Below are 24,206 nucleotides of genomic sequence, written 5' to 3'. Positions count from 1 at the left end.
ATGGACATAAATAGAACAGTGTTTTAAATTGAAAATGAACTCACGGTGGCTAGTTTCTGAACATCTTCATCTGATGCTCCCAGAGATGCCAGGCCTATTTCTTGCGAAAACTGAGCAAACTTAGGGTCCGCGAGTAGTGGAACATGTCCCAGGAGTTCATGACATGTGTCTCTGACAAGAAAAACATCATAAAAAAATGTTATACCAAAGGCTTTAAACTCTCACTGGTAGAACAGACTTAAAATCCTAAATATGACCTTGGTATTATAATCACTGTGACCAAATTTCATCAAGTCTTTGTTTTAATCCCCCTTTAACATCTCTGAGATCCAGATGCACCTTACAATTCACGGCCTCTTCAATTATATGATATCCAATATTTGTAGTAAATGACAGCAACAACTATTTTCGAGTGCTTACCATATGCCAACCACATGGATACATACACTATCCCATTTTATCCTCAAGAGAAACTTCGAGCATTAGAGTAACTTACTAATACAAAATCCTATAGAGCAGTGGTAGGCAATCTACAGTCGCAGGACCAATCTGGCCCACTACCTGTTTATAAGTAAAGTTAATTGGAACACGGCCATAGCCCATGCGTTTATGTATTGTCTATGGCTCTTTTTAACTAGAACTGCAGAGTTGAGTAGTTGTGACTAAGACCATATGGCCTGCGGAGCCTAAAATATTTACTAGCAGGCCCTTTACAGAAAAAGTTTGCTATGGTGATAAAGCCAAAATTTGAATCCAGCTTATGGTGACTTCTAAGCTGTTGCTTTTAACCCTTAAGTTGCACTGCCGGTCATGTTACACATTGCAGACACCGGGAAACAGAAGACGATCACATTGTCATCATCAAAGTGGCTTTCCCCATCAACGAGTTATCTGCCCATCACACAAGCAACTCCCTTGAGCCTTCACAGTGGAAAACCTTCCCGGTCCTCTGCTTTGGTTAGGCTGGACTAGGAAATAACAGAAGCTTGGATCTGCTCTCATTTGCCTGAGCTTCCATTTGGAGCCAATGATCAGGCAAAGGCAGGTACGTGTCACAGGGAACAAGGCAGATGCCTTCCTGAGTCATTGTCATGAATCACAAAGTGTTCCCTGATACCAAGCTATATTGGAACGAATTCCCCTATGATTCTCTGGGAATGGATCAAGAAGCTGCAATATTTTATTTTCCTGGCAAAAAGTAATTAGCAGGTAGTATTTGAAAGATGTTTCCTAATTTCACCTGGGCTCCTCTCGAGTGTATCACTTCAAATAGATGCTAGAATATAAATGCCAGGTGCTGTCACTATTATTAAAAGTATCAAGTACATCGGGTGGTTATGTGGTTGAAGCAAGCCAATGGTGGTCAAAGGCACAAAATTGATGCCTACATAAAACAGATGGCGTTACTCAATCAAAAAATCTTGTTCCCACAACTCAAACCACATGCCCAGCCTGGGCCAGCACGTCATAGGTACATCAGGTTGAACGAGCAGCCACATGAGAATGTGGGGACAGGATACTAAAAGAAATTCCCAGTTAATTCCCTGTCAACCGTGTGCCAATAGCTTTCTTTATACACATGACTGAATGTGTGGGAAAGAATACATGGCTGTTACTCTCCAATCATATTACTCAAGGCAGAGAATTAGACTCATTGGATTTTAGGGCATAAGGAGAATGTAAATATTATCTGAGTCCTTCATTTTATCTATAAAGACATTAAAGACAGAAGGGGAAAAAAGAAAGCAAGCTGACATATTCTGAGCTCCTATTATGCGCTGGGTACTGTACTAAATGTTCTCATGTCATATCATATTCTTTCCTTACAAAGAAGTCTCATTATTCCCATTTGATAGATGGGGAAACTATAATTCAGTAAATTTAAGCATCTTCCCAAGGTCACACTCTTAATAAGAGACAGATAAGATGTGAAATCAGGGGCACCTGGGTGGCACAGTGGTTAAATGTCTGCCTTCGGCTCAGGGCGTGATCCCGGCGTTATGGGATCGAGCCCCGCATCAGGCTCCTCCACTATGAGTCTGCTTCTTCCTCTCCCACTCCCCCTGCTTGTGTTCCCTCTCTCGCTGGCTGTCTCTCCCTCTGTCGAATAAATAAATAAAATCTTTAAAAAAAAAAAAAGATGTGAAATCAAATTCCTCGAACTTAAAGCTGTGCTTTTCCTGTTCTGTTGTTTTAACTAGCAGATGCGGAGTAAATGAGAAGGGGTAGGTCAGAGGGCACGGCTTACACTGTAGGTAGGGAGAGAGTTTAACCAAGCTGGTTAGCACAAGTGAAATGTAGTCAGTACGTTGCAAGTCTCTTTTCCTGCCACTCAGTGGCCCTCAATCCTCTAAATTACCTGAGGGGTCTTTTTAAAAATATCAGTGACAGGATCCTACGTAAAACCTATTCAATCCAACTCCTCGGGATAGACCAGAGGATCTGTTTTGTTTCAAGAGCTCCGAGGGTGCTAATAAGACAGCCAAGGTGGAGACCCACTGTCATAACAGATGATGCTAGGAGCTCTCCTAGCGGCTTCAAGCAGCAAGGAATTGAAACGAAAGCCGAATGTGATTTTGTAACTTTGAGCTGCCCAAACTTAATTCCCCTGAAATTACATCAGAATAATGGGAAATAATGGAAGGTGGTGAAAGAAAGTTTACTAGAGAGCTAATTACTCCTCGCATGTATTTGATTCAGTTAAAGCGTCTAATACTTCTTTGCTGGGAGCAGACCCTATCGATGCACTCCTGTGACTGGTTTCTTAAAAGGCCATGCAGCCTGCACTGATGCTGGGATTAGGGTCAAGGGGCCCATGATGGATAAAGCTGAACACCTCCATTGTGGCCTATAATGTAAATACTAAAGCCCCCTTACCTATCCAGGCAGAAAATATGACAACAATAATTCCAAAATTAGACCAGATATCAAACTTTGGGGAAATACGGAAGGTGGCGTAAATAAAATAGGTAAGCGAGACTAAAATAACAAGTATTGTGACCAACACATATCGAATGCTTGCTATGAGCCAGGCAGGGTGCTGAGTGCTTCGTCATGTGAGAACGAGACAGGTCACTGCTACCATGGCAGTGCATTTGGGGAGCAATACTGGATTTACGTTTGAGCTTGTTACACCCTTGAAGACGGCTGCTGCAGAAGACCGTCTTCTATCCACCTAGGTATAATGGAATTCAAAATCATACGCGTAGAAGGAAGTGAAAAGTTGGCAGCTAAAAAGGAAAAAGAAGGAAAATACTAAGATCCAAAGACATTAAGGAGTCAATTCTCTGTAATAAAAAAGGAGCTATCACCTAGATTTTAAGTTAAGGTGCCATTATCCGAAACCGATAACTCACAGCCAACCTAAGAATGTTTAATACCATTCCAATGACAAGGTAAGCAACTATTTGTAGAAGAGGATAAAAGAAATATATCTGAAAGAATGAAATCATACACTACGGCAGAATTTACTGTTTCATTAAGAATGAAAGTCTGGGGGGTACCTGCGTGGTCAGTTAAGCGTCCGACTCGATTTCGGTTCACATCTTGATCTCAGGGTTGTGAGATCAAGCCCCACACCCAGCTCCATGCTCAGCAGGGAGTCTGCTTGAGATTCTCTCTCTCTCTCTCTGCCCCTTCCCCAACTCCTGCTCATGTTCTCTCTCTAAAATAAATAGGTAAATCTAAAAAGAAGAAGAAGAAGAAGAAGAACGAAAGCGTGAAGCAAGATGTCTAACAGAATTACTGATGGAACGTGAGGGATGCCCTTCGCCCTGTTGTAAGTAGAAATGATACCGCTGTTTCTCACTAGTTTGTGTCCTCCTCTCAGTTCCGTGTCCCCGCAGAGACCCTGAGAAAGAACCACCACTCAGACTCCTGAGCAAGTGTGTGTGTGTGTGTGTGTGTGTGTGTGTGTGTGTGCAGTATGGACAGGAAGCCCACTTCTCATTGAGCCAAGGCTTTAAGCACCTGTATTTCAAGACCAGAAACAAGGTTATCGTCTTTTATGACTGGTGCAACGTTCTCAGAAATAAACCCTATCCCAGTGTCTTTGGTTTAGACAAAGGGTATAGACAAAGGAAACTGAAGTGCCTGGAAACCCTTCAACCAACAGCAAAGAAAGATGTTTAATGTTACTCACAAAAGCAGTTACTTAACTTTGAAAAGTTTCTTTAGTTTCTGTGACACCGAAGGATTTAGAAGCTAGGGTTGACTATGACATGGAGACTGAAAGAAGTTCCAGACTATTGGGAATCTGAAGGGAAAAGGCTGAGTCTTCTCTCCAACCTTTGTATTAGTCAGGTTCTGTTGGGCTGGAATCACGCGGTTTCACCCTATTTTACAAAGTGCAACGGTTATTATGTCCCGCATATAAAGTAGTTCACGATCCCTCCGTCAGTTGTGTCATCCGCAGCTGGGACCCCTGAGTATCTAATTATGAACAGGTTTCCGAGGTGAGCCCACAACTAGTGCCTTATCACACCAGATCTCTCTTAAAAGATTCAATTATTTGGCTATAATTGCACCTGTCAGCACATGCTGCCTCCAATCTCTACATCGGCAAACTTTTCTCTTTTTAACTCGCATCCCTTTGATGCATTTTCGCCTGAATAATGCTTTCAGAAGCCTTTTCACAAAAGCGCTCTGTTCACTGGAAATGTAGGGCCTTTCAAAACTGTTAACACTGTAAAACATCATGTCTCCTTTTGAAAAAAAAAAAAAAAGAATGAAAAAGAAAAGCCAGAGCTGGTATCAGACTCTAAACTTGTGCTGCTCTAAACTGGAATCTTCTCTGATAAGCCCTGTTAGGAGGATTTTAAAGCCTGCTGAAATGGGCCCACAAAAGGGCCTGGGCAGCATGCCTCCGGGGAATTCTTAAATCATTCTAAGAAAGTCCCGATCATCTTGCCGCAGGGAAATAAGGGTCCTGGTTGTTAAGTTCACATTCAAAATGAGTCTGGCATTTTTCTCCTCTTATCAGTTTTCAAAGCTGACTCCTCACGCTACGGGTTGAACAACTCCTTTTTATTTCTGCTGTAAATTAAAGCCTTTAAGAAGCAGTGAGCCAGCATCCAACACTTGCTTCCCATCCCAAATCAGTGCATCTGTCTTTTAAATCATATTTCTATAGGTTTTGTTTGTTCCAAACGACAGAGAAGCCAACACAGTAGCTAAATCATGAAGAGAAGGAAAGCAAGATGAGTGGGAGGGGTGGGGAGCTCGCGCTGGTGAAAAGAAACAGGAGGATGAGCTGGGAGGCAAAATCGGCTGTGTTTTTCAGCTTTCACACAACATTTGGTGGGTGAGTGCAAGTAATCTGGGATAACACTCCGGGACGCATTGGAAAGGGGGTGACTTGGTTTGTTTTCACCGCACCAAGGAGAGAATAACAGGAATTAAGTTGGTATCGAGGCAATTTTTCCTCAGCACTTGCCCTGCAGCCATATACAGAGTTCCTTTGGTTTAGACTTAAAATAGCAGACTGTAAAATCTGGCCCAGATAAAATTTTAGGCAGCCCTTATGATCACCCCCTCTTCTAGCCCTATCGCCGTGTAGATAAATAGATATGCGGCCCTCTTTCTATGAAGCCGAGCACTTGGATATTGCCCTGAGGAAATCGTCTTTACTTTTCTCCCCCTAGGAATCATAAGGAAGGCCACCAATGTTACTTTCCTTCACTACAATTCTTTTGAGACTGACAGAAGATATTATAGTTATCTTTTTTGAAATTTCGTTCAAGAAGCATTTATTGTATGCCTATTATGTACCAAGTACTATGCTAGGAACCGATGCTTAAAAGTAAATAAGACATAATCCTAGAATAACTCCTAGCAAAGTCACCTTATGGTTCCATAAAAGGGCAAACAGCAAGTACTAACTTTCCTGATCAGGGAGAGACATAGTTTCCAGTTCTTACAAGTCCCGTAAAAGGGCTGCAAGGGAAACTTCGCTATGTCTCTAGTTCCCCTGTCATCTCAGATACTTCTTATTTCTGGAATAAATAAAAGACTTTTAATTCTTTCCCTGCCGCCTCCCCGAGCTTCACTAAATATTCAGGATGCAGTATAAGAGAATGGGGAATAGTCTACACTCAGAAGTCAGAGCCAAGTCCGTTTCCCACATTCCTGCACAGGCAAACGACTCAGAGGGGTTCCGTGCAATTTCCATCTTCATCGATGGGAATAGTCTGTATCTCTGCTGTCCAGTATGGCAGCCACTTGGCACGGGTGGCTACCGGACACTTGAAATGTGGCGACTGAGGAACTAAATTTATAGTCAATTTAATTTTAATTAATAAATTTAAATAACCACATCTCTACTGTATTGGACAGCACAGATGTATTGTTTCCTCCTCTTCGGAATGGAAATTACATGCGTTCCTAGCTCATGGAGTTCTTAAACAACGTAGTAAGATAACACATGGAAAACACAAGTTCCCAATGAGTTAGGTATTATTCCTCATATTACATTGAATTATACTCACAGCAACATCTATCGCACTCCAGTAAGGTTGCTCTTTTGGAAGATATTTTATCATGTATGCAAGAACTTGTTATCTTTTCCAGGACAGACGTCATGCCATGTTCGTCTTCAGGTGCCTGGCACATAATAGATGCTTAACTTAACTGTCGTTTTACCTCAACCAAACGGAGCAGGGATGATGGGACCCTACGGCTCCATAACGAGGTAAATCCAAGCGCGTCCCAAGTACAGTTTTCCTCATTTCCGGTGTAGCATAAGGGCGTTGGACTAGGTCTTGGTTTTGCTATTTCCTAGCTGTGTGACCCCAGGGAAATGACCTGACTCCCTTGGACGATGGATTCGCCACCTGTTAAATGGTGGCGGTCCTGCCTACCTCATAAAGATGAGTGGGATGATGCCAGCCCGACAGAACACGTGTGGGAGAGGTCAGATCCCTTTCTGCTCTTTTGTGCTGGCTTCCGTACCTGTCAACAGACGTACTCTCTGCCCAGCAGTGAAGACGTGGCACCAGTGGTTACTTCTTCCTTGCCTAAAATTCAGTCACTTTGAATTTCTTCTTCTGAACTTGCAGTTTAAAAATGCAAATATTCCCGAAAAAAAAAAATGCTCCCAGGTCATCTCAGTCTTCCACACGTGAAGGCACAGAAATGAGCTTCCCCCTGACTACATGGCGCTGAGGGAATGAGAACTGTGGTTCAGGTGTGGCGTTAATTTTAGATGACAAGCCCCATGCAAGGAGGGCAGACCTTGGAGGGTGGGGGTGGGAAGGAATCCTGCTTTGAATCTGCTTATATGTATCTGAAAGCTATGCCCCAAGTCACTGTGGATAACAGCCTTAAAGAACAGCAACAGCTCCAGCAGGCACTGAGATGTAAGTTCAGTTTCAAAACACACACGTTTTAAATAATGTAGACTGCTTTTTTTTTTCACAGACTATCTATTGTTAGAGTGCTTGGGGCTCTTGAGACAAAAGGCCCTGTAAAAAGTCTTAGGGGTTATTTTTGCTTTTAGGCACCCCACAAAACTAGACACAATTTTATGATTGAAAACTTGGGGGAGTCCAGGTCTAGGAACCATGCCGGAATTTTATGAGGCCCATCAGCCTGCTCATGAATTTAAGAGGTACCAAGAAAGAGTGGACCTATTTGGTATTTATATAAAGCTTTTTTTCTCTCTGCAAAGATCAAAGCATTATTTCATTATCCCTCACACAGAGAGGTTAAGTGGCTTGCCGACAGTCACGCTGAGAGCTGATAGCAGGGCCTGGATTTCAGGCAAGCAGCCCATAGGTCCTTCTGCCTGAGGACACGGACACAGCAGCCTCCTATCTGCATTTCTACCCTACAGAGAGGAGCTAGCCTCTTTTTCCCAGGGAAAGAGGAGATGTGTCCTCTTGATAAATAGGGCAGGCTTTGGCCCTGTGAAGATCAAAGGGGAGGGTGGGCTTCGAAAAAAGAATGGTAGGACCAAAGACTAGATGGGACCTCATAGCTCTAGCCCATCTAATAGGCACAGACAGTACTGAGGGTCCTGGCAAAGCAGGGCCACCAAATTAAAGAAAGCGTGTTCCTTTATGTTACTCTTACATAAAATCTGTAAATTAGAAAAACTAAGAAAGAATCTATTCAACTTCACACATAATAGGTTTTGAGCTTTCCTGTTTAATGGTACATTTAACATAGAACAGTCACTAATCTCCCTGTCACTGACAGGGCTACTTGAGTTCAAATTCTGACTTCCTCCCTTACCACCAGCTGTGTGACCTTAGGGAAGTTGCTTAACCTTTCTGGGCCTCAGTTTCCTCATCCATAAACTCAGAATAGTAACAGCAACAACCCCTCAGAGGGCTGTTGTATTAAAGAGTTCAATCCACATACAACACTGAAAATAGTGCCTCGTCCATAACAGTCAATAAATACATACTTGTTAATAGTAAAAAATATTGTTGTTGCTTCTGCTGATACCGATACTGCTGCTGAAGTTATGCATTAGTCTAGAAGGGATGGCAATACTTTCAGGTCTTAGGACCTCTATCTAATGTCTTAACTGGCCCAGGTAGAGCCCAAACCAAACCTCTCCTGAGGGGGAAGACGGCTGCCACGCTGAGGGGATGAGCTCTGGGTTCAAATGCAAGAAAAGGACGCCGGATGGGATCGGCTTTCTGAGAACATGCCATTTTCTGAGAATCGCTAGTACTAACACTTCTCTGCAATCCTGCACGGCAGCAATGCTAATAGCGCCGAGGAAGCCGGTTGGCCAGGCAGGGAGCTCGGTGCTGTGCTCCGGTGTCCTCCGGGAAAGAGCACGTTTAAGCTACACAGAGCTCATAGGAATGAAGGTTAAACTCTCTAAAGGTCTGGTTTATCTTCCCAGCGCCACAGTAAGACCTTGCCCGGACTTGCCTTCAGCGAAGCCCGATATTAAAACACCCGAGACAGTCCGGGCTTAAGGCACACAAGTTCACATGCCCAGAATCTCTCCAACGACAGCAAGGAGGGAAAATCGAGAATGGAAAGATCCTCTTTTTCCTCTCATTACAGACCTAGTGAGAGGCACCTGTTAGATCAAGAGAGGGGCAGCCAAATTTTCTTATAAATGTGAAAACCTACATCTTTACCTGCTGGTATTATTACTTAACAAATGAGGATTAATGTCTGAGCCACAAGAAAAGAAAATAAATGACATTTCCCCCAGTTTTAGGGAGGGTTCTGTTCTAATAAGCAAAGGCTAAGCATAAGATTCATTTACTTTGCTTAGAAACAGATGAGAAATACTGTCAGAAATAATTTGCTTTTATTTTTCTTGTAAAATTGAAACACAGCAGCAATTATAAGAAAAATCACCTGACTGCAAAGCCTTTTTTAAACTTTAAAACAGTTATATTTAAAGATAACATTAATTGCCCCTAAAATGTTCAATTGCGACAAGAAGAATTCCCTTAATGCAAATGCATTTAGTGGTCTTACGGCAATAGACCCTGCAATATTAGTCAATGGTGTCATGAATTATTTCCTAATGGTGGAAGTTTGCCCTTTGATTTGAAAAGTGACATGCCAGGAAAGAGCAGAAGATATACCCACATCACTTTGTGCTGAATAATCGATCACCCCTTCGCAGCTCTGAATTGGGGACTCCCGGAATGAAGAAGCTTATCCTATGTTGTGCCAAGTATATTTTTGTTACTAGTATGTTAAGCCCAACATCTGAAAATCAAATAGAATGAATCTTTTTAAATGTTTTCACTCAAACATTGTTTAAAGGGATTCCTGGTGCAGAACTGCATTATTACTTTGGCAATAGTTCTTCTGGAAAGACAGATACTGTCTTGGCTTGATCTCAAAAAACTGATGTTAAAGAATGTAGGTTTATATTTAAAATTCCTGGTTGCTTCTCCCTGAGCAATACAAGGGGTAGAGAGGTTGCGTTACGGATGTGTATTTCACCACGGCTCCGGGCAATGTTTACGTTTCAAAGGATACCCCGTGCAGAACCACGAAGCATCTGGCCACCTCCGTCCAGAAATCTAGATCAGGGTAGATTAGGCCTCTATGGAGAAGAACAAGATCAGATTATATAGGAATGTGTGTGTGTGTGTGTGTGTGTGTGTGTGTGTGTGTGTGTGTGTAGGATTAATGCCTTAGAAAATAGGGTCTGCTTGCCCTACCCTTCTTCATTCGTGAGATTTCAGTCAACCCACACAGCTTCTGGAGGAAAGCATAAAATTTGGCTCCAGGAGAATACAGTTTTCTTGAACTACATTTCTCATTAAAGAGCGCTGCGTTTCTAAGATACCACTGGGCATCGGGACTAGAGAGGTCATTGAAAATCACATACATGAGTACATGTGCACAGGCAAACTCAGCTAGCAGGTGCTCAACCTCCACCTTGCACAAAACACGTTCAAGAAGCCTATAGGAACTACGACGAATAGAGACCACAAAGCCCCTCGAAGGAAGTGTCCAGGGAAGAAAAGGCAAAGGACTAAAAGCAGAACTAGGGGGAGTGGAAAATATACCACATCTGAAAATCCAAAGCACCTTCTGGAAACCAGAAGCCTGACGTCAGAGACCAAACCAGAGACGGAGGGACAAGGCCCTCCCTGCAACTTGCTTCTCTTCCCAGTATGCCTCCTAAATTGAATTACCACCACTCCAGCAGGAAGCTTCGAGAGACCAATCCAGAGATGTTGCTGCCTCTCTGGTCCACTCTCCTCCCTGGGGGAGGAGCACTTACTCACGGCAGACACGGATGACACGTCCATCCACGTGGCAGCCCCTAGGGACCTGCACCAGTGCTTGGCAGAAGTTGCCAATCGTGCAGAACTTCGTCTTAATGCAATGTTTTAAATATTAGTTCAAATATGATTCAGAACAAGTCACAGAATGACACTCTGGTTAAAGTTGGGGCCATGAGCTTCCCTGCCTTTTAAGTGGGACAATATTTAGGGTTAGTTACCCAAAGGGAGGAAATATCCTTTTTTAGCACCAGGTAAAGTGCAGTTTCTTTCCCCTCTCTCTCTCCCTCTCGGGTTCGGTCCCTCCTTCCTTCTCTCGCTCTCTTTCTCTCGTTTGAGTGAGGGGGACGTGGGGACAACCTGCACATTTCCTTTTGTTCCTCAGCTCCACGGTGAATAACCACTTCCTTATTCTGAAACTATCTATATCCCAAAAACAAAATAGAGGAGCAGAGCAGGTGACCCCACACTGGGCGTGCTGGAAGAGCGGGCTCTCGGAGCCAAGCGACGTGCCCTCACAGCTTCCCTCGCTGCCTAAACTCTCACCAGCAAATCCCACCAGCTGCCTATAATCCCACCAAAATCAGTTCAGGATTTTACCTGAAGACACTGAATGTGTAAAAATGCCTTATTCCTGGAAGGGTGTCCAGATAAGTCCCTGAAATCAGAGTAAAGCTACTGGGGAGAGTGGAGGGCACTCCTCAGTACAGGGCTGCAGCCTTTCAGAAAGAGGTCCCACCACCACAGCGTGCATGCCCAAGACTTCAAATGACCCCACAGCATTCACTCCCCTGGACTCCCCCACTCCACGGATCTCAGATGGGGTCTGGGCCTTTGAGTGGACCTTGAACCTGACATCTCTCAGTAGCAAAGCTGTTTATGGCTTCGGCCCACAGAGGATTCAGTTTTCACCTTATATGCCAGGATTGGGGATCCACTGCAACCTCAGTCTGACCTCCTTGCTTCTGCATCGCCTTTGTCAACGGGCTCTGAGTTCATTACAGTCTTAGGAAGGAGACTGACATGTGAACAAATAATTGCCGGTGTTGTTAGTGCTAAATTAGAAGGCAGAGTATTACAGGAACGTCCAGCTCTGCCTAGAAAAAATCCAGAGAAGGTTGTGACTGAGTTTAATCCTAGGGAATTGAGACGATTTTACTAGAATCATTCCAGGCAGAACGAACTACCCGTGCAAAGGGGCGGAGGCATGAACCAGCAGCATCACTGGAATGGTGAGAAGCCCAGTGTGGCTGGAGCATGAGGTTTCAGAGGAGGCGAGAGAAGCAGGAGATACGGTTTGATGAGATCACACTTTTCTCTCTCTATGCAACAAAGAACAACAGAAGTGAAACAAGGGAATGCTAGGCTGCCTTTGTGTTTCAGAAAGGAAACAGTCTACAGACTGCTTCTAGAAGAAAAGAAAGCAATAATTAGGGGTGTCTGGGTGGCTCAGTAGGTTAAGTGTCTGCCTTCGGCTCAGGTCATGATCTCAGGGTCCTGGGATCGAGCCCCACATTGGGCTTCCTGCTCAGCAGGGAGTCTGCTTCTCCCTCTGCCCCTCCCTCTCCCCCTTCCCCTCCCAGTCCCCCTGCTCATGGGCTCTCTCTCTCTCATTCTCTTGCTCTCAAATAAATAAAATCTTTAGGGAAAAAAAAAAAAAAAGCAATAATTGGCAGACAGAGCAACAATGTTAACATGACCTGGCAAATTTCTTCTAGAACAGTAGTTCTCGCTGGGGGCAATGTTGACCCCCTGAGGAGACATCTGGCAGTATCTGCAGACATCTGAGGTTGTCACCTCTGGCTTGAGTGGAAGGGTGCTCTTGACACCTAGTGGATAAAGGCCAGGTATGCTCCCTAGCACCCTACAATGCACAAGCCAGCCCCCCACAACAAAGGACGAGCTGAGACACCCAAACTATCAATGCCGAGGAGGAGAAACCCTGTTCTAAAAGATGAGGTGGCCAGGGGCACCTGGGTGGCACAGCAGTTAAGCGTCTGCCTTCGGCTCAGGGCGTGATCCCGGCGTTATGGGATCGAGCCCCACATCAGGCTCCTCCGTTATGAGTCTGGTTCTTCCTCTCCCACTCCCCCTGCTTGTGTTCCCTCTCTCGCTGGCTGTCTCTATCTCTCTCGAATAAATAAAAATAAAAAATCTTAAAAAAAAAAAAAAAAAGATGAGGTGGCCAGAGGGTGCACCAAGACACGGCCACTGTGGATGTCCCCGAGATGCAGAGAGGAGACGTGGAGATGGTGGCCCTTCTCAAATGCCTGTCCTGCCACCACTCACGTGCCCAGGGGGGATGCTCACACACCCAGGCTTCCTGGAACTCTGCATCTCTCCCTCTCATCCCTCAGAATGGGAAGGACACTATTACTGGAATAACCTTGAATTTGACCCAATTGATTTACATAAAGGAAATTTTTTACAAACTTCAATACTCGATTAGTGACAAAGTTGCATGTGATCACAGCAGATCAAAGCATGCCGCTATGCAACGGTAAAGTGCTCTGACTTCTAGCAAAATCGGTGACCTTTCAATATAGAAACACATGGAAAAGCAAGTCCTCCCACCAAGAAAACCAAGAGTCACTGATTCTCCACAACTTTCACTGCTGTCCTCTAGGCCAGAAAACTTTTCCGGGGGAACCAATCCGATCTGCCATCACTTTTTAAAGTCTCACTATCCGGCCGAGTTTAGAGAACACAGAGTCTTCAAAATGTAAAATGTAAAAACAGGCCAAAGACAGGTTTAAAACCTAATATTTGTTAAAAGCTGGGATATCAGGATACACTCTCCCCAGACTGAAAAGGAAAATAAAATTCTTTTTTTTTTTGGATAATGTCTTTTCACTCTCATTTCTACCGGCATCTTCAAGGGTTCACCTCTGTCTCATTAGCACTGCCTCCTCGACAACAGCCCAGCAATTGAAGGCGGTTATTTGGAAGCAGAGTACAAGCACCAAACACAGGAGCCGAGTTGAACTTCACAGATTGGAGACTCTGCCCTCTCCTTGGTTTTCAGTTGAGGAAATGGGATTTCATTACAAAGACAATGCCTGGAAAAGTGCTTGGGCAGGAAACAGCACTCCCAGCGTGGGGTCCCATCCATTCAAGACTGCAGCTGCGAAGGGACTAAGGACTTTGCAATACATCTGGATTGAAGGGATCTTCACGGAGAATTGTGTCTGCCTACTGTATTCCTGGGAGGGTGCAGGGGAAACTGGCAGCAGTGGTCACCTCTGGGGAGGTGAAGTGGATGTCAAGGGAGCAGAGGACGAAAAGGAGTCACTGTTCACAGCAGGCTTTGAATTCTGAATCATATACATGTATTACCTACTCATAAGATAATAATAATTTTAAAAAAGAATGAAAATTAGTTACACACACACGCACACACACACACACACAAAACAAATGAATGACATAAAACCCACTCCCCCAAAAAAGAGTGTGTTAAAAAAACCCAAGTTAGTGAAGCCCATGCTTCCAACCCCTGACTTAAGCCTCCTCTTGTCTGGGTAGTCATGGGAGTCAGGGAAGAAGAAAACACTCACATCTGTGGTGGGAGCTTTAAATTCACTTCTGAACTCCCAAGACTTATTTGCAACTATCAGGGCATTCTCCGAGGTCTCACCCATGAGCACCCCAAAGACAACAAGTCCCAAACCCAAATCCTCCTCTTCTCTCCCTCCTTCCTTCCCCCTTCCCTCCAAGCCTGATCCTGCTCCAGTATTCTCAGTCATTATTAGAAAAAAAAAATATCCATTCAGCTTCCCAATCTAAAAACCTTAGTGCTACCTTGAGGACCCTCTCCTCACCTTCATTATGTCACCAAATATTCTTAATTCCATCACGATGGTGTTTTGCAAATAGATGACCTCTTGTCCTATCCCACTGACCTTTTCTAGTTCAAGAAATTATAAACTACATTCCTTCACTGGAATGGGAGCTCCTGCTGGTTTTCCAGCTAGTTCATTCTTTACACTTCCCCAGCCCCCAACCCCATCATCTTTCTCAAACACAATTATCTGATCATGCTTCAGAACCTTGGCTAGCTCCCTATTGCCTACAGAATTTAGCCCAAATGTCCTAGTTCGACGAATGATCATTTACGCTGCAGCCTGAAAAAAAATCCCATCCCTAACACATACCCTATGCTCTGGCCATTCTGGTGTAACAAGCCTTGTTCATTTATGCCTCTTGTGAGCCTCCACAACTTTGCACTTGCTGTTTCCTTGACTTGAAAGCTTTCCCCTCCTTCTCCGCCCTGCCTTGGACAAAAACAATTTCCTATTCCCCCTTCTAGACCCCCATTCAGTTTATACCCTCTCTGACAAGCCTCTCAGGACTGCTCCCTCTTCTGTACTCCTCTAAGACTTTGTACACACCCTCATCATCGCCCCAAGCACACTCTTCCATAATTATTTATGTTTCTATCTCCCCTGCCAGAATGTGAGCTGCTTTAAGAAGCAGCTGCTATATTTTATTCATCTTTGAATCCACTGCACCTCCCTGCTAACACTGCACATAAATGTTTGCTGAATGAATTGGCTGAAAGTACTTTGGTAAAAATATAACACATTATCCCAAAATTTTATAGACCTCTGTGGCTAAAATCTCATTTCTTTGCCCTCTCTCTCTGCATACCTATTGGCACGCTATCACAGGTCTCAGGGGGGCCAGTTATTCAAAAGGAACTAACAAAGTGCCTGCTATTTGTAAACAGGGCCATTTGTAAACCCTCTGGGCTAGATTTAGAGATTGCCTTTCTAACTCTGACAATGCTCCTTTGAGTACTCACTCCACTATAAGAAGCATTTCTTTTCCAAATGTCTTGAGTCCTATAAGTAACCTTTGTTTACCCTGAAAACACTTTCAGGGAAGCTGAAAGGAGCTTAAAAAAAAAAAAAAAAAGCAATGTAGTGACCCTGCCAGGACCGACCTGGTCAGTGAGCCTCGTGCAGCCTAAGAAGAGGAGGGGAGCCTCAGAGACTCAGCTCAAATACCTGCCTACTTCCACCACCAGCAGCTACTCAACTGCTTGAACCTCCAAGGACTCTCTGCTCCCCAGTGAAGATCATGGCAGTCCATCAATCACAAGATTAGTCTAGTAAGCATTACAAGCGAAGTGATAACCCCAGTGTCCTGAAGAACAGTGGGTAACAAATTTAGGTAAGATTAGGGGTAGACACTCATTCAAATGGAGCCCAAGGGGACAGACAACTCCCAGCCTCAGGGTCTTTGGCTCTCGTTCTCTTTTTCCCTCCACTGGAATGTTCTACCAGGAGATGATTGCATTTAGGTCTTTGCTTGCATGTGACCTCCCAAGAGGCTTCCCTGATGACTCAACCCAGAAGAGCACTGTCCATTATTGGTCATCTCCTCAACCTGCTTTATTTGTCTTTCCAGCACTTTGAGCACATCATAGCACTTGTACCTGATACCATATTGCCTATGTGTTTGCATGCTGACCATTGTCCCCCACCCTCCTCATTCACCCTAGAGAGCAGGGACCTTGTCTTGTTCCAAGACAATCCAAGGACGTAGTAACCTACCCATAAATGTTTATTCATTTTTTAAAAAAGCATACAAAGAAATATTCAAGTAGTTGACAGTTTTGGCAAAGATGTAAGACCCAAGTTAAAATGTTAAAAGCTAGCAAGGCTAAATACTTGTAATGGATGATGAGGGAAGTAAATGGCAAATTTGTTGAGGAAGGAGTGATTGTGCATGGGGATGGCAAGAGAATGTTTCCCAGAGACGATGGGATTCATGTCTGCCTCGAAGGCACTGGAAAATTCAGTAAGTTTAAGAAAACGGGCCAGTGTTTCACCCTGGGCGACTATACAATCCATGTGTGATAAGGCCAAATGATTAACACATGAGGGTTCACAGCTTATCCAACCCTTGGCCACCCACTGTCCAGGAGAGAAAGGATAAAAGCCCCAAAGGTCGATTCTCTCAAGGAAAACTGACAGAGTCAAAGAAGAACCAGGAACCGCATATATATCTAGAGGTGGTGAGTAGGACTGGAGGAGTGTCCAAGAAACGAAGACAGGAGGAGGAGCACAGTACAACGTCCTGAGTTCGGGGGTGATGAAAAACACTAAGGGAGAGCGATCAGTAATGAGCACTGCATGAGGACTGCATCGGTGTGGGCGCCTGAATACGCTTAACGAGGAGAAGCCTCCTTGCGAGAGAGGTGCGCGAGCCCCGGCTGTGTCAGCGTTGACTTAACCCCTTTGTGCCTGCATCTCCCCATCAGTAAAACTGGACATAATCATCTACACCCCGGGATTGCTATGGGGATTAGATGAGTTGATGAGAACAGCACCCGGCATGTCGGGAGTGTCCTTATTATTCAGATTTGGAACCCTGTTTCTTTTAACGCAACATTGACCTCATGGTCTCTATGGATCGTGGCTTTTGTACAAATTACACATTTTAAGGAGCAGTAGTATCAATGGCCTGGCCAACGCAAAAGGTTCAGTGTTGGGATAAGGGTAGAGAGACGAACTAAAGGGAGGCTACTGGAGGCCCTACATCCCCAGCTGAGGAATCTGATCTTTCAGGGAGCACTGGCTTCTTTAGGTGAGCACGGTGGCTCTCCGGTGAAATGACTGTGGAGGTAAAAGAGGGCCTGAGCAACTTCCAAGTAAAGTGAGCACGGACCACTTGACAGAGTGGTCTCCAGCCAGCCTAGGAATGCAACGAGGGTACTCACGGCTCCGGAGTGTAGAGGGGGTCCGAGCCGTGCCGGACGTACTGGGTGCAGTGGAACACTCTGTAGGCCAGTCCCGCCAGAAAGTCTCTCGGACTCAGGTATCCCGCCACCGGCCTCACGGTGAAGCCTGATCTTTCTGAAATGCCAACAGAAAGAGCCAACTAAATATTGACTCGACAAGACTTGAGGTCCCAAGCAGGCCATCCTATTATTGATAAGGACGTGTTAGAAACAAAGTAATCAAGGTCTTAAAACTCTTGACAACTGAATGACATCTGCTGTTAATGGCTCTCACGTCTGTGGCTTCTGATTACTAAAGCAGACTCCCGCCTGATGGTTTCCAGGGGAACAAGACATTCATTAAAGTGGAAAGAAAGGTGAAAAAAATGTTAAAGATTTAAATTCAGAAGCAGAATTAGGATAAGAAAGCTCAAATTCACAGGACAAGATTACATTTAAAGTGATGCTTACCACGTTTTACCTGGTGTCTTTCTCCAAGACACACCCATTCTGTCTGTGTTCAGTTAACACACAGCTAATTCACCCCCGTCACTAGCCTTGTGGAATCAGTTCACTCTACGGCTTTCTATTGTCAATACCCCCTTCCTCCTTCATTCCATATTGTTGTTTTCTGTGATGTTATGACAACAAGCATATTAATTACTGTCACCTGAAGAGGTACACTAAAGCTCTGCATGCTCTGTTGGCTTACGGGGGGAGGAGACAAGGCAGTCTAGGCAGCTGCCCTATACCGCTACCCCAGTCAGGCTGTGGGTCAGCAACGTTCTCAGTTTAAGGGTTACCTAATGCTTGCTCATCGTGAAGGCCCAGGAAATTTACAACAGGAGAGCTACCTTTATCTCTGACACCAGCATCATAAAGGCTCCCATTCTGAAACACTTGTCTCGTTAGGAGAGCACCTCAGACTGGTTAGAATGGTTTTAAAAGGCAGGAACCAATTAAGCTTACAAATCCCATCCGGGGATTTCTGGTATCTATGTGAAAAATATTCCTGTTCTCAGGCCTCCTCAGACCCATAATTCTAATGATATTATGTTCATTCTAAAAGCTTTTACTTTGGATTGTTCCCTACTGAATATCAAAAAGATAAGCGTATTTTCTTCTTTTTCTATTTTATGTCGATTAAACCAGTATATCCCACATGTGGGACTTGAGTGGTGGTACACAGAGGAATGTTCTTTATTTGAAGTTATGTATCTTATTTTTATATAAATTTTTTAAAAATATGTAACTAACACATCAAGAACTTTGAATTTGTGGATATCATTGCTTTAAAAGTTTCCCTTTTAAAGAAATTAGGTATTTAAAAGTGAATCAGTTAAAAAATGATTAAATAAAATAATTTTTAAAAACATATACATTTACATTACACTTGCTATGTGCCAATGAATGATGCAGACTGAGCTTCCAGTGTCCAGTTCACAGGGATCTTGAAAAATAACAGCAAGAACAATAGCAGTAATAATTAAGACTCTGCTATGCTTAACATGTGTCAAGAAATAACTTTAGGGGCACCTGGTGGCTCAGTTGGTTGAGCCTCCAACTCGGTTTGGGCTCAGGTCATGATCTCACAGGTCATGAGACCTAGACCTGCCTCGGGCTCCATGCTCAGCGAGGAATCTGCTTGAGATTCTCTCCCTCTGCTCTTCCTCCAACTCCTTGCGCACACTTGCTCTCTCTCAATAAATAAATAAAATATTTTTAAAAAGAAAGAAATAGGGGCGCCTGGGTGGCTCAGTCAGTTAAACATCTGCCTTAGGCTCGGGTCATGATCCCAGGGTCCTGGGACGGAGCCTCCCGTTGGGCTCCCTGCTCAGCAGGAAGCCTGCTTCTCCCTTTCCCTCTGCCTGCTGCTCCCCCTGCTTGTGCTCTCTTTTTCTCTTTCTCTCTGTCAAATAAATAAAATCCTTAAAAGACAAAAAATTTAAAAAAGAAGTAAAAAATTTTTTTAAAGGAATGACTTTAGGGCTTCTAGATTTATCAGTATCAATTAGTATCCCTTCCCGACCACTTTGTGAGCTAGATAAAATAACTATCTCCATGTGCAGAGAAGAAACTGAGGCCCAGAGAGGTTAAGAGAACTCATCTGAGGTCACACAGCCAAGAACTGGCAGAGTGGGGATTCAGCCAGGCATCCTGCAGCCAAAATCCGTGCTATACCATACAGTCTCCCGTAAAAATATTAAGTTGGGAGAGAGATGTGGCAAAAATTACAGGATGGTATTCTAATTACTGGGGTTTGGGAAACAGTGCAGTAAAAAGCAATTCCCATATATGAGCAATCAAGCCCATGGTAAATCTATAATATGCACATAACTGTGCGAAACAAAGAGGGACACGTTAGAGGCAAGGCCATTAGGGAGAACATAATCCAGTTAAGCAACAATATAAGGCATTAGTAATTAGGCACTAATTAAATGATACTGATTAGTGGTTCTCAGTCTTTTTCCCCATAGTAAGGAATATCCTGGACGACGTTCACACACGGGGCTCTCCCATCGCGGTGGGCGTGGTTCTCCGTGCACCTGCTCTCAGACCACGCCTACCGCTCTCAGACCAGGCCTACCTCTTCCCGATACACCGTGATCTAGGATGAATCCGCGAAGGGAAGGGCGTGGTGACTGTTAGGATCAGGATTCAGAGAGGAGGCAGGCCTTGCCCTGAGTCTTAAAGAATAGGTAGAATTTGGTAGGTGGAGGAGGAGGATTTTTCTAGCAAGGGACAGAACCTGAGCAAAGGCGTGGAGAGCCCACAGTTGGAACGGGGGTTTGCACGGCGCAGTCATCATCCTGCACAATCTCAGAAAGCCAGGTCGGGGCCTTGAATTGAGGCTGAGCAGCTCAGAACTGGATCATGTAAACCAGAGATCAGCAAACGACGGCCCGTAGTCCAAATCCAGCTTGTCCCGTACACCCCATGAGCTAAGAGTAACTTTTACATTTTTTTTTAATGGTCACATTTAGATGGTTATATAGAAGTACCGACAGAAGAGCCTCCATTTTGCCTCCTGGCCCACAAAAATGGAAATATTCACTATCTGGCCTTTACACACACACACACAAAAGTCCAACCCCAGTAAAATCAAAAGGGAACCACTGGCAGCCTCTGGAAGCAAGTGATGCTTTAGGAAGCTTCATCTGGAAGCAGAGGACGACAGGGGGAGGGGAGAAAATACAGGCATCCAGGTTGTAAAATGGGGACCTCAATTTGGGTGGTGGCAGTGGGTGGGCTCAGGATAGGTAGCAAAGCTAGAGGTGGCCACACCTGGAGACGGCAGCAAGCTAACAGCCTCCAAAGACGCCCATGGCCTCACGCCCTCGCCCATGGCCTCACGCCCTGAACCTGTGACTCTGCGGCAAAATGGGCTCTACGGGTGTGACTAAGCTAAGGATTTTCAGATGGGCCATCATGCCGGATTACTCAGGTGGGTCTGATACCATCACAAGGGTCCTTAAAAAAGGGACTCAGGGAAGGACGGAGTCAGAGGAGACGTGACAACGGAAGCAAGAGGTTGGAGCCATGTAAGGAAAAGGCCAGGAGCCAAGGAATGCAGGTAGACTCCAGAAGCTGAAAAAGGCAAGGCAACAGAAGCCTCCAGAAGGAATGCAGCCCAGCCAAGTCCTTGATGTTAGACTTCTCATCTCCAGCACGGTAAGGTCATACATTCATCTTACTTTAAGTCACTAAGTTTGTGGTGGTGTCTTATAGCAGCAACAGGAAACTAATACAAAGACTGATGACATAGTGGGGAGGGTGGGGAGGAATTCAGAGGGGGGTCCTGAGAGGTGGGCCCGATGAGTCTAGAGAATAAAGCGTCACCGATAGGAAGAGGGTAGGCAGGTGAGGAAGGGAGTTTCAGGAAAGAAGCAAGGCAGCAAGGCTTCTGCCTTTACAACTGCTGCACTTGAGACAGGAGGAGAGAAAAGACCGCAGAACACGGGACTCAAACGCAGGGAGGCTCAGAGGAGGGAGTGGGGCCAACCTGAAACCTGGCCTCCTCCCGTCACCCCTACAAACTTCCCCAGTTGCTGTCCCAGGAGAGCCAGTGAGGAGTGACCACACAAGGACATGAACTTGAGGTGACACTGTGTCTCATCTTGTTCCCTACTATATCAGCCATGAGCATAGCCCCTGGCACATCATGTATATATAAAAATATTTCTTTGATTAATTGACTGGTTTCCCCCAAAGGAAAGTCACTAGTGTTCAACATTATCCATGATATTTCTTCATGCAATGCATAATTTTTAACAAAGCAAGTAAAACGTCACCTTTGAGGTCATTCCATCCCCATGCAGCCCCCACAGAGTAGTTCCTGGATAGAAGGAGCTCAAAGCTGAACTTGCAAATATCCTTTGGGGTTTTCGGCCTAGAACAGCCCACCATGAGAGACCCCACGAAGCCCCGGAGCAGTGTGAACAGCGGAGTCCCTTTCCCTGCCCACAGTCCCTGCTCTGCTTCCTGCAGGTGGCCCCAGGAAGTCGATGGCTCAGGGCTCCTCGCTTTAAATCAAAGGGAGCTTTTCCTTTTTTGTAAAAAGAGCCATTGCTGCACCATGCGTCCTTGGGAGGCAAGCAAGGCTGTTGGCTAGGAGGGCCAGAGACAGCTGTGTGAAGCCTTACCTTTCAGAAACACGGAGACATCTTCGAGTTGAGGCACGTTGTCCTCCCTGTAGCCACAGTACTTGGTCAGCAGAGGGAAGTTTTTCAAATACTCCCGGCAAGCGTGAGTGGGATAGAGCTTGGAGAGCTCTCGGAACACGACGCCCCACGTCTTCGTCTCTTCCTCTGTGTACTCCACCCTGGGAATGGGCTGGCCGCTACACAGGAGAGAGGACCAGTGAATGACGCCAGCTCCGGAACCGAGTTCAGTGTCTTCTCACGTCATACCTACCGTTAGTCAAGCTCTTATAAAGTGGGACACCTGAGTGTCTAAAAGGATCCCACTAAGAATTATTTTTTTAAATAAATGCTAACTTTATAATTTTGTGTATTTGGACTTCCATATAAATGAGTTAAGTTACATCTTCACACATCCTTATAGAAATTTGATAAGATTTATGTTCTTTCACGGAGATCAGTAACGAGTAAGAGTTGGAAGAAACTGGTTTAGATACAAAGCTATACTCCGGAAGCCTTTTCTTCAGTCACCTAAGGGAGGTAATAAATGGATGTTGTCTCTAGAAAATGAAATCGCCTGTGGGTTCTCTTGGTCCCTTGTGGTGAAACCACCCCAATCTCCACGTGTAATTTTGAGACTTTTTTGTTCAGTGAGTAAAATGCCTGGGAACGACTAAAAAAAAAAAAACTATGCTGAATTCTTGGGGTGCCTGGCTGGCTCAGTCAGTAGAGCATGTGACTCTTGATCTCAGGGTTGTGAGTTTGAGCCCTACATTGGGTGTGGAGATTACATAAAAATAAAATCTTTAAAAAATATCTACTCAATTCTAAAGAGAAATTTGCACAATGCACAAGAGGGGCATTCATTACACACCATGCTGGGAGGGTCATACATTACACACCATGCTGGGAGGTTCACTTTAGGAGAGGGGTCAGCAGACATTTTTGCAAGGGTCCAAAAAGTAAATATATATTTTTTTAAAGATTTTATTTATTTATTCGACAGAGATAGAGACAGCCAGTGAGAGAGGGAACACAAGCAGGGGGAGTGGGAGAGGAAGAAGCAGGCTCCCAGCGGAGGAGCCTGATGTGGGGCTCGATCCCAGAACGCCGGGATCACGCCCTGAGCCGCAGGCAGACGCTTAACCGCTGTGTCACCCAGGCGCCCCCAGAAAGTAAATATTTTAAGTTTTTGTGTATCAGTACAGTCTCTGTCAGAACTGTTCGATTCTGCCGTTATATCTCAGAGACAGCCAGACAACATGTAAACAAATGAACATAGTTGTATCCTAATCAAAGTTTCACTACTAAAACAGACAGTTGGCTAGAGTTGACCTACAAGCAGGAGTGTGCTGATGCCTAGGTCAGAATAGTGAGAGATGGCCTGGGACTGGAACGGGCACAGAGAGCCTCCTGGAGGAGGCTAAGCCTCGTGGGCCAGGTAGGACCCGCAAGTTCCCAGACAGAAAGGTAATGGAGGAAATGCTGTTCTAACAGCCCCCAGCAGCCATGAGCAGGAAGCAGCTGGGGGACCAGAAGGAGGGCAGTATGGACATGTGCTTTTGCAAGCCACTGTTTGACAGACCAGAATCCGAATGTAGCCTCTGATTAAGATACCTATTTTAAAAGTGAAATTATGGTTTTGGGGCGCCTGGGTGGCACAGCGGTTAGGCATCTGCCTTCGGCTCAGGGCGTGGTCCTGGCGTTATGGGATCGAGCCCCACATCAGGCTCCTCCGCTATGAGCCTGCTTCTTCCTCTCCCACTCCCCCTGCTTGTGTTCCCTCTCTCACTGGCTGTCTCTATCTCTGTCGAATAAATAAATAAAATCTTTAAAAAAATATATATTTACTTTTTGGACCCTTGCAAAAATGTCTGCTGACCCCTCTCCTAAAGTGAACCTCCCAGCATGGTGTGTAATGTATGACCCTCCCAGCATGGTGTGTAATGAATGCCCCTCTTGTGCATTGTGCAAATTTCTCTTTAGAATTGAGTAGATATTTTTTAAAGATTTTATTTTTATGTAATCTCCACACCCAATGTAGGGCTCAAACTCACAACCCTGAGATCAAGAGTCACATGCTCTACTGACTGAGCCAGCCAGGCACCCCAAGAATTCAGC

General features: G+C 44.8%; 1 protein-coding gene across 1 annotated transcript in view; it reads right to left on the bottom strand.

The window, feature by feature from the left end:
* Positions 1-24,206, bottom strand: part of TPH2 (tryptophan hydroxylase 2) — a 107,267-nt gene that overhangs the window by 36,335 nt on the left and 46,726 nt on the right. The window contains exons 7-9 of the mRNA XM_008684308.2: positions 22,089-22,285; positions 17,446-17,581; positions 45-171 (exon numbers count right to left, since the gene is read on the bottom strand). Coding sequence (XP_008682530.2) covers positions 45-171; positions 17,446-17,581; positions 22,089-22,285 — 460 coding nt within the window. The remainder of the gene's footprint in view (positions 1-44; positions 172-17,445; positions 17,582-22,088; positions 22,286-24,206) is intronic.

This window comes from Ursus maritimus, unplaced genomic scaffold (assembly GCF_017311325.1).
Source record: "Ursus maritimus isolate PB19 unplaced genomic scaffold, ASM1731132v1 scaffold_21, whole genome shotgun sequence".
NCBI classification, from domain to species: Eukaryota; Metazoa; Chordata; class Mammalia; order Carnivora; family Ursidae; genus Ursus; species Ursus maritimus.
Note: the sequence above shows the minus strand (reverse complement) of the source record. Positions and strands in the feature narration are given on the sequence as shown.